Here is an 11528-nt window from a genome sequence, read left to right as displayed (position 1 = left end):
TAATTTTTCATATTTCATATTTTATTTAATGAAATACAGATTCATCTTTCTCAGAATTTCTGTTTAAATTCGACCGAGATACTAGATAACTTTTTTCCTTCCTTCGAAACCTCTTAACGTTGATCTCTCGAGAAGTTTACCGCCAAAATTGCCTCCCGTAAGCATGAAACAACAAACCGAGCTGCAGTCGCACGGCCAGATTCCACGAGAAGGAATTATTTACAAATTTTCGCGGCACCTGACACAATGGTAGTTAGCAAGGGTGAAACGAGCGGCGCGGAACGACGTCGAAACAGGAGGTCCGCAAGCGTCGAGTCGCTAATTGCCCGTAATGAAGATTATTCGCGGCATGGCTCGCGCAAAAGGGCGCAAAGTCGTCGTTGTCTCGGTGAAATGGCGGCGTGACCATGCAGAAATATCCTAGAATAACCGAGACCATCTTTCGGTATTCAAATATTTTGCTCTCTAGCGAGTGCATCGAAATGCTCGTGTTTCGTTTCACAGGGAGACTTTGCCGTTGATTTTTATTTTGTTTAAAAGTAATTTCAAATCTTTGTTTAAAAGTAATTTCAAAAAGTAATTCGAGTAACGCGTAAGGGCTGTTTCTAGCAAGTAACATCTTTGACAGAAATAAATAATCGTAAATTGTATTGTCGCAATTTCTAAAAATCGTTTATTTATTGTATAAAATAATTGCATATAATAATAAATATTAATTAATTATAAAGTTCTATAACTCTTAACCAATAGGGGGAAAAATGCGTTATTTCTCAAAAGATGATTCCGTTTTGAACAATGGCGAGTCAGTAAATGAAAATAATTGCGCACGTTGATGTATCTGATCTCTTTGAGACGTTCAAACGATCTTCTTCTACATTTGCACCAATTCGGTCGCATCGAGAGAAGAAAACGGGAGAAAGAAAGTAGCGATACAAAGGTGTGTCCCGATTCGATCGCGCGCAAGATATATTTAGAGACTTGGTAGGACCAAAAATTTGATATTTATAGAAGACGATCGAGGCTTGGCTCGATTATGCGTAGCCGGTGCACGCGCCCAAGACCTTGTGATACTTAGGCACAGCCACGTCGGTCATAAGTCGCTCGCTATAATAAAGTACCGACGAGGTACCGGATCGGGGCAATTTCCATATAGTGCGTACGAACAAAGGATTGCTGGAGGCAGCCAATAAGTGGTCCGAGGCCAAAGAGGAATGCCGTGTGTTCTCATTATCCAATATTTCGCGCGAGTCCAATTCGCAGAACGCGATGCTTCGTCGCTTAGTAGTCTGACTATAATTTCCACTTCCGTTTTTTTTTTTCCTTTTTTGCGATGTGCGATTAACAGAACAGAAATTTCATTTCCATTTTTGTGCATTTACGCACGAAAGAAATTCGAAAGTGCAAAAATTGCACGAAATATGAAAGGAAAAAAAAAAAAAAAAAAAATAATGTAAAATATTCAAGCTACGGGGTGCTTTAACCACTTGCGCTGGCAACTGATTGCGGACCATAACGAGTGACCTTTCTTTTTGAACTCGTCGGTACGATATCACTGGATAGAAATTATTCAAAAGTAATAAATTTATTTGTTTTGCTTAGGTTACACTTAAATATACTTAAAATTGAAAAAAATATTGCGATTTTGGGACCAAAAAATTCTCGACGTGCGTGGCAAGAGGTTAATAACACTTGATAGGTCCTTTTCCTTGAATCAAATTCTCAAGAGTATGAATTTGCACAAAAATCCATGATCTACTTGGAACGTACTGTTCACACTATACCCTAGAGTGACAGTTTCGTTAAAAGATTACAATTAAGAACCCACGTTGGACGGTAGAAAACCGGCGGAGGGAAGCTCGAAGAGTCGGACTAGATTACCACGATTCGATTGTCGGGGGTCAAGAGTCATCGAAGCCGTACACAGGACTGTGTTTCGTGCCTTCTGCTTCCCTCCCTTTGTCCTTTTCTCCCGCGCCAGTCGGTGGATGAGATATTGAAGAACGGTAGCCATTTTGTATCATTGACCGGACAACGGAGCGACGACAGGACAATAGTCGCCACTTGTTCGCCGCTTTTTTGCTAGAAACCAAATTCCAGCCCGCCCGTGGCGATCCCCGTTGTCCGCCTCTGCAACCCTGGATGAAAAGCACCGGTCGATCTGATCTACGTTCGACCATGGATCATACCTTTAACAAGCCAAATCATACCCGAGCGCGTGCACGATCACTATGGGACGGGTTGTTACCGAAACGCAATAAAATTCGCCTTTGTCCAGCCCTTTGTGCCCGCTCTCGTTTTTTTTTTTTTTTTTCCCCGCGGCAAAAGAGTTAAAAAGTAATCGAGATACTTCGATAAAATTACGATTTGATGAATGAATCCGCACAGTGCAGCGGACTCTGTCAGCGAATTAGCGTCGAATTGATTTTTATAGAATTTCAGTCATGGAATTATATGTGGTGTTTAATTTCTCTCTCTCTCTCTCTCTCTCTCTCTCTCTCGCAGAGTCAGGATCAGTCAGTTATTAACGTGAAAAATCTCGTTAAATTTCCAGGTGTCGGCGGGTCAGCACATGCAGCTAACGGGCGATCTGAAGCCAGTGGTGTCTGTAGCGGCTCAACAAGGCATGTACTTCAATCAACAACAGAACCAAAATCAATCGGGACCGGCCGGCCAGACGGACACCTATTGCTCAGTCTCTCAGTCTCAAACGATCAACTTCACGCAGCAGAGTCTGAGACAGAGGGCTGCGGCGGCAGCCGCTGGCGGTGTTTCCCAACCGGCCGCCGCTGCCGCTGCACGCAACCACCCTCAGCAAGTGCCGCCGAATCAGGTGGATCAGCACCAACACGCCAAGATCCTTCAGCAGCAGCAGCTGATGCGCGCACAGCAGGTACGTCTCTGTTCCACCTGTTTTACTATCGATCGGGAATTTTCCACATTCTACGCTTATCTTGACCTTTCGTATCGTGCGACGCACGAGTCTCGGGGGTGTGAACCGGCCGCTGGCTAATGGTTTAATTACCTAATGGTAAGCCAATGGTAAGATGTTTATCTACAGGTAATGGAAAACGCTGTTTCGCAGGCGCAGGGACGAGGAGAATTGATACGTGAGAGACGATTTTAGCTTAATCTGACGGCCGATCGGGTGAATTTTAATTTTAATAAGCGAAACGGGGTTGTTCTTGGATGGAATTATACCAGGATTGTGATTGCGATCGTCACTGTGGTTATGGGATTATCAATTGGCGATTGATATTTTCATTTGACATTACGAAGAAACTTGAAGTGGAATTCTCCTTTTCTTTTCCTCGGCGTTCGTTTAACTTTATCAATTCAGAGTATTAAACGGAGATAAATGAGAGTTTCTCTTTAAATCTCTTTAAAAATCGCGATTCGCGAAAGCTTGCCTCGAGCAAAAAGGGAAGGGAGAAAAAGAAAACGGAGAGAGAAAAGAGAAGAAGCGAGAGTGCGCGGAATCGCGGGGAGGGCGCGTTATTCGAAACATTAAGTCGGTATCCGGCGATGGGCGTGCAACAGGTATCGTGGGCTCCTTTGCAACTTCTCTGCTCTGTCGTGCTGAAAGAAGCGACGTAAATAGGACAGGCGTCTTGGAAGCCGCGGAACAATGAATGGAAACTTTTCCTGCAGCCCGGGAAAATCTTCGTTCGCGTACACTTCCTGGAGAAAACATAATGTCTGGTGTTATCGCGGCTGAGCAAGATATCCTGCTCTTACTTGCGTTATTTACGAATGCGGTTTGCACTGCCGGTGCTTGCACGGAGGGAGAGGTCAATCGAGTGAAATTGTTGCGGTTCCCTCGTCGTCGTTCGTACGCGATATTCGAGTTTCGTCGCGTGTGACTTCTCGTTGCGTTTGCAATTTACGTTTTCACGCGGTCATTTTATACACAGTGAATTTCAACTCGTACGTTACGAACAATTTATGTATGATCCTCAATTGTACGTTATGAACAATTTAAGACCGTAAAAGAATAGACGAGAATGTATTTAACTAGGAAGTGCAACTTGCGAATAATAATCCTGTTGTGTAGAGAGCTTCGTAACCGATTCTCTTGTCACTTAAACACGCCGTTAGATTTATTATTAGAATTCATTCATGTGTTTCAATCGAAGAACCACGAAAACGGAAGCTTTTGCAATCAGGATCTCTGAATCTCTTCGTTCAAAATTTATTTTTTATTCGATTTAAATATTATTTCCTTCTGACGCAATCGAGCTGCGGCTCGAAATAAACACGGTGAATTGCTAATGAGCGAACGTGTGTACACGAAGAAGTCATCATCGTGAAGGCATTTGCACGTGCAAATCGATTCTGCTTTTCTTTCCATAAACAGCACTCGCATATATACACGCGCGCGCGTATCTCAGCTTGCTAGCGTTTTAAATTGCATAGCATTAGTTCGACATCTTTACGAATTACGTCGTTCAAAACTTGCAGATTTTATTCGCGCGTAAAGTTATTGTTCTTGGTGTCGACGCGAAGAAAAACGAAAGAGGGGGGAGGAAAAGCGGAAAAAGGCGAGAAGAAAGGAGATGACGTTTGCTTGTATCGTGTCTGTTGTTCCAGTTATTCGAGGTATAATGTAACGCCGGCAACTTTGCAATCAGACAACATTTGCATGCAGTCATTTACATCTTGTCCGGCACCGTGTTCTTCATCTTTTATGCATTTCCAATTTGCATCCGAAGAAACTGTGTCCACGAGCTCAATTACCGTCACTGGATCGCCTCCTTCCACGAATTATCCCCTCGAACGCCTAGCTATTGAAAAAATGTTGTTAAAGCACAATTGAACGTCAGATCACGCAAGTCGAGACACCGAGATCGCTTGTTGTTCAACGTTCCTTCGATAAAAAAAAATCGACGACTTTTAAATTTGTCAAATTCTTCTCTATGATAATTCTCTGACACGATATTTCACATTTTACATCGTACCGGTTAACAATTGATCTTTCATCGATGAAAGCGGCGAACGAGCTCATCCTTCTCATTTACATGCCGCTCTTTTTTTATTTTTTTATTTTTTTTTGAAATGGCGCTATATAAATTAATTCGTAAACTGTTCGAAGAATGAATAATTTAAAAGGAACTTTTTACCGTTGCCGCGTTTCTTTTGACGTAACAGCGTTGAATGTTTCCTCTGTTCTCAGTCAGCTAAAATCTGCCGTAAACATTTAACGCAATACGTCTGACGTATCTCTCAAAATATCATTAACAATTCCATTCGTTCCTATCATTGAGAAAACGAGATCGGGTGGGTGGGGAAATACAAACATCAAGGAATAACGAATCACGGTAATTTATCAGCTTCCTCTCATCGAGGGGAGCACACTGCGAGAAAATCGCGGACGAGCAGAGTGAAATTATTTGCGATTTATAGATCGCAACGTGTTCTCTCGTGGCGCGGTCACGTTTCCCCGCTCGCGAGCACGCCGCGCGATTTATTAACGAGTGACTCAGTTGTAATACCGAGTATTACTTTAACGACGTTAAGGTATCGAACGCAACTCTCTGATCGTGCTCCAGTTACTAATTGTAGGTTTCGTACAATTGGTTAGTCATGCTTCATCAGCGTCGAGTTGGCCGCTCTTTCTTCTTCTTCTTCTTCTTTTTCTTCTTCTTCTTCTTCTCCTTCCTGCTCGGCCTTTGTATCGGCAGTATCATCGTCTTCCTTCTTTCTTCGTTCGACTCGTTACAACGGAACGAAACGAAACGCGCGTACAGGTTGAGGAGTTAAATACCAGATCGTTTGATAATCGCTCGTTCTCGATGTTCACCGCGGGGAATCGTTTGGAATCGCGTTACAAAATGAGGGGAGATTTTTCGCAGATTGCAACCAGGGTCGAGCACCTGGGTCACTTTCTATGTAACCGAACTACCGTGAAGTGCAATCGCGTCTCTAATTGCCGTGAGAACGTTGGCGAAGGCTTCCTCGATTATCGATGAAAAACGAAGATCTGTTGCCTGTCGAGTAGTTTCAACGCGATACCAATGAACGATCCGCGAAACGTTATCAAAGAGATCAAAGTCCACGGCGAGATGTTTCTTTCCATTCTTGTTTCTCGATCGGATAGAAATTTTTTTAGGGGTGAAAACTTAATAATTTCAAAGTGTGAGAAATTTCGAGGTGAATTATTGAGCTTGCGATTACGAGCGACTCGGTCGAGAGTCAATCTGTGGAGAACCATTCACTTCCGTATTCTCGAGCACGGATCGGTGGAGGAACGCGCGTGAAATTACTACGTGTCGATTTTACGAACGTTTCCTACGTTCAGCAGAAGCTCGTTGTGAGAACAACAAGATGGTGCTCGCCTAATCGCTGGCTCTTGCTCGTCCAACGACAGACAGATTTCTTCTCCTTCAGCTGGAGAGAGTGCTCTGGTTTTGCACGTATTTCCACACGTAGATAGAAAACTTGGGAGTAGCGAGCATCACGTCGATCAAACAATTCTCAAAATGCGAAAAAGGAACACGAGGAATCTAATCCTAATTAAAAATAAAAGACCTCCTTTAATCCACACTTACGATTTAAAATAAATGAGAATTTAACGTAATGGAAGAACAGATATCTTAATTAAGAATTGATAATTTAAAGATTTAGGAATTAATAATAATTAAAACAGTAGAATTTATCGTGTGCTGGAAAATAATTAAATAATAATTAACATTGATTAATAATTGATAATATTTAAATTAACAATAATGAATTAATAATTGAATTGATAATAATTAAAACAGTAGAATTTACCGTGTACTTGAAAAAGAGAATAAATAAATGCAGGATAAATCAAAAGGGTGAAAGGCGAGGTGAAAATGGCGGAGGAACATAGCGATTGTATATCTCGGCTGGTAATGAGGAAAACGTGTGGCTACTGTCTCCGGTTGCTTTTCTGTCTTCATTGTCGTCGTCGCGTACGCGGGCTTTCGTCGCTAGTCGCGTAACACCAGGAAGTAGAAATGCAATCCACGGGGGGCTTGTGCAACGACAGGCCGATGGAACTTCCGCGCTCGCCAGCTCGACGACAATGCCACTCGTAACGAGTCATCGATGCGTGCCGTGAGCTGAGTTGCAATTATTCCCTGTGGAATCTGTCGACCAGCTTTCTAACTCGTTCCTTATTGTCGTCCAAGTCAACTTGCCAGTCAAATCTTACGTCGTGTTCTTCATCCTCCATTCCGTTGCCGTCTCATGCTACCTGCGATTAGCCAGCAGGCAGCAGGTGTCCTGACAGAGCTTGTACGTCTTAAACTCGTGTATATTGGCTAGAATAAAATATTCTCTTTTACTAGAAAAAAATTAGGATATCAGAGCATGTTGGAACATTTAAAGGAATGGAATATTTTATTTTAATCTATCTGAAAAGTATGTGAAAACTAGTAAATTCTCAAATAAGTGAAACTATCATTATGTTACGTTTTCTTTCTTTTTTCTTTCTTTTTTAATTTTTATTAAGTCTCCTTTTCGAACTTTTCCAAAATTCTGCCAAAATTTTCAGTTCCAACCGCTGACTTTTACAGCAAACAATATCATTCCATTTTTATTCGCAAAAATAACTTCAAACCTGCGAACTGTTGGTACGCAACTCGTTCTGATAACACAATAGCGCGGTACTATGGGCGGCGGGCTCCGACTCGGAGTTACAGTGCCCCGAAACACGTGATTTAATGTAATTGAAATCCATTGTTTGCTTGGTGTTTCAGGTGATGCAACAACAACAGCATATGGCCGGAGGAATGGGTGGCGTGAGACCACCGCCTCCCGAATACAAAGCGGCTCAGGCCCAAATGATGCACGCTGGCATCGGCATGGGTCAGCAGGCTAGGTTTCCCAATGCTGGACCTATGCGCAGGGTTACGCAACAGCCTATGCCACCTTCAGGTGAGTGCATCGCATTGCGAATCGTTATAACTCTTCATTTCCATGTAACGACAACTCCAAAATGTTCTTGTAAATATTTTTGATATTTTTGAACGCTATTTTATATACATCTATAATTTCCTATCGTAAATGAAATTTCGTAAAAAAAAATATTTTTACGAGAGGATAATCGTGAACTTGACACTGAGAAAAATGGATAAAATCACTTTTTCATAGTAAGAAAGAAAATTATACATTAAAAGTTAAATGAACGAAAGAAATAACAATGAATTTTTTTGATAATGGTTACTTGACCAGGTGTGGTACGTTTAGTAACTTCGTGAGGAAAAATCGTACGACAAATATTAAGGAATTGTTACAAAAACTATGGTAGATTTATGGTAATTATAAAAAGATTGATGTTTGAATTTGCAAAATTTTGAGAAAAGCTTTTGCTCACCTCCTGTTATAATATTATAAAACATCTTTGTAAGAAACAAACTCAGCAGTGTAAAAGTAGAAGCTTCACGCTTTAAAATGAGCTCGATTCGACTGTTCTACGATCTTTTTTTACGAAGTTACAGTACTTTAAAGTGTCAACAATTTTTCGGCTCGGTTTCGGAGTATCCTCACACGAAAGCTTGGAGCCACTGTACGTATTATACATTCGAGGATTGAAATTGAAGTTACTACAGTCGAGTTTATCAAAATTTCTTTCACAGTAAAGTGAGATGCAATATTGCCAAATTTTCTCTCCTTTTATATAAGAAATCCAGCACGTTGTTCGCGTGGAATCTTCGTAACTGTGTCACTGTAATTTAAAAAAAATACAACTTCTCGTTAGAATTTTTATATTCGTTGCGAAGCTTTTGATTATTCCTTGAGTGATGTAATTTAGAAAATAAGTTTCGAACAAAGAGAAGAGGGAAGAAGTGAGAGAAGGAGTAAAGCACACCGATCGTGTACACCGAGGGGGGAGAGCGAGCAAATATGTATGCGTACACGTTGGTAAAAGTGGAAATTAACCGCGTCGGCGCGATCCAATCCTCTGTTTCGCTTTTTACGCTGACAGTGGCGACGGTTGCGTCACTTTCATATGTACCAGCCGGAGTCGGAAGGCACTTAGGGTAATGAGAAGCTGGCCGCTGCTATCGATTCTTTCGTCTTTCGCCGAAACGACGAGTGCTCTTTCGAGTACGCGTTCGACTATTTCGATTTCTTTCCTTTCTCGATTGGGTTTCCCCCTTCTCGAGTTTCACTCGAAACGTACGTTGAAACACGCTCCTGTGCATTAATAAAAAGAAAAACGAAAATTGAAAATCCTCCTGCGTACGTTATATAGATGTGTACGCAGACTTTGAGCTTTTCTCAGAGAGTTTCAGCCGTCGGACCAACCGAGGGTAAACTCATCCTCTTTTGACGGAGATTCGGGAATCCTTGGAAGTAAAACGAAACGTAATGAAACGCATTTTCCGTTGGATTACTCCACGCGAGTAATCTCGATTACTGGATTATTCCGATTGCACAGGGATACCTAACCCAAATCGAGTGGGGAGAACGCGAAGAGTAAATGGCGAATAATCGTGGAAAAATATTTGACCGGACGCGGATCGTCCATTCGAATAATGTTTACACACTTCTTAACCACTCTGGTTGGGTAAGTATCCAGAGGAAATGAACCCGATCTCTCGGCTGGATCCGCTCCAGGCTAGGAGGAACGAGAACGAGAACCAACTATAGGTGTGTAGCAGTGAGTGGGGAGGGGTGGAAAGGGGATCGTAAATATTCTTATACACCGCGTGGCTCGTACGAGACTCCTCTATCGATCTGCTCGGAGCCACTTTCATAAGATTCTATCCAAACGAAAATCCGCAGTGCATTAAAGGCGCTACGTTTCCATCGCAATACGTGTCTTCTTCGCGTATCTGGCTAACCAGAATGAAGAGACGTTTCCTCGCGATCGATCACCGCCCTCTTCGATTCAATCGTCTGTTTCGCTGGTCGTAAATCTCGCCGGAGACTGATTGTTTTCTGTATAAACTTACAACGAGGAAAGCTCCTTCCTCTTCTTCTTTGTGCGAACACTCTGCAAACACAAAGCTCGAGAAATCTCTTCTTTTGATTATTAATTACTATTGTTAAAACGAGCAGCGACGACGTTAAGAAACGTGAAGGAACAACGAGTAACAAGTTCCCCTAATGTGCCTAAAATTTGATCTTCCTTATCGACGAGGAAAAGAAGGAAGGATCTTGAAATTCTCTTTTCATACATTACACTACAGTCAGTCCTGTCCTCAGTTTCACAAAGAAGATCTCTAAAAGAATGGCAATGTCTCTGCTAACAAGTAACCTATTCGTTTGTCCCTTGTTTTCATCGCAGGTCCGATGATGAGACCGCAAATGGCGCAGCAGCAGCAGCAGGCGTTGCACGCCGCCGGTGGCAACATGTACATGGGCGGCGGAGGCATGACCGCGATCGGCGGGATGCATCAGATGCATCAACGTCTTGGATATCCCAGGACCAACAATCAACGGCCGCCTAACGTCAGCGTCGGCCCTCCCGATGGCCTTGGCAACAGTATCGCCGGCCGCGGCGCCCAGCAGGAGTGGCGACACGTTCTGATGCAGCAACAGGGCTTTCAGGCGCAGATGCGATCGCAATTCAACCAGCAAGGTCACCAAGGTAAGCGTCTCCCCGGGACATCCGCTATCCCGCGCACAGTAGGCCACTAGCGCGTGATATCGCCGTTTCGCGAACGATATCGAATTAACTTTTTTTTCGTTCGGTTAATCGGTTGCAACTCGCCGAGTCTTGTTAGAATGCTCTTTTCGTTATCTTTGACTCTGAGAATTAATTTCCTCGCTGAGAGAAAATGGAATATCAAGGATCGCTGTGAAATCGATGTTGTTTACGTTTTTTTTTTTTTTTTTACAATTAATTGGATATTACGAGACGCCGGATTGGTAACTATTATATATTTTATATTTCTGTAGAATTTGGAAATTTTATCTTTTTAGTCTTAACGAGATAATAGTGCAATAGATCGATCATCGTGGATAGGCACAAACAGATTAAAGTTCCGTATAGCAAGGCAAAGAGTCGAACTAGTAAGAGTAAGCCTAAGTTGAGCTAAATTTCTAGCTTCGTGCGGAACCAATGGACGAGCCAATCGCTATGTTTCTTTAGAAAGCAAACACTAGTTGTTGCAACAAAGTGTTACACATCGTGTTAAATCGTTTCACTTATGCTTAATTTCCAGGTGGATTCGGCATGGGTGGTACGGGTGGAATGCAGATGAACGCCGCGCAGATGCAGCATCAACAGTTGATTCGCTCACAGAGCGGAGGTATCACTGGCTCGGGTATGGCCAATACCACTCAGATGCAGCAGTTACTGTCGCAGCAACACCAGCAACAGACATTAGCCATGCAGCAGAGTAATAATCAGATGTCACTGCAGATGCAAATGTCACAATCCTCGTCAGTGAACTCGGTTAACAGTACCGGAACCGGTGAGTTTTGGATGATGATTATTCTTTGAGTCCAACCAGCGGAGGGATCTCGCTTTTATATATATATATATATATATATATATATATATATATATATATATATATATATATATATATATATATATATATATATATATA

The 11528-nt window shown here is 42.3% G+C and overlaps 1 protein-coding gene across 1 annotated transcript; it reads left to right on the top strand.

Moving 5' to 3' along the window:
• Positions 1-2530: 2530 nt before the first annotated feature.
• On the top strand, positions 2531-11434 carry LOC122528606 (neurogenic protein mastermind-like). Its single transcript, XM_043653921.1, has 4 exons — positions 2531-2890; positions 7722-7899; positions 10259-10561; positions 11139-11434. Exons 1-4 carry the CDS (start codon positions 2570-2572, stop codon positions 11417-11419), a joined length of 1083 nt encoding a protein of 360 aa, XP_043509856.1. The 5' UTR covers positions 2531-2569; the 3' UTR covers positions 11420-11434.
• The last annotated feature ends 94 nt before the right edge of the window (positions 11435-11528 follow it).

The sequence above is a fragment of the Frieseomelitta varia genome, unplaced genomic scaffold (genome assembly GCF_011392965.1).
Source record: "Frieseomelitta varia isolate USP_RPSP 00005682 unplaced genomic scaffold, Fvar_1.2 scaffold_122, whole genome shotgun sequence".
NCBI lineage: Eukaryota > Metazoa > Arthropoda > Insecta > Hymenoptera > Apidae > Frieseomelitta > Frieseomelitta varia.
This window is presented reverse-complemented; position numbering and strand designations above follow the sequence as displayed.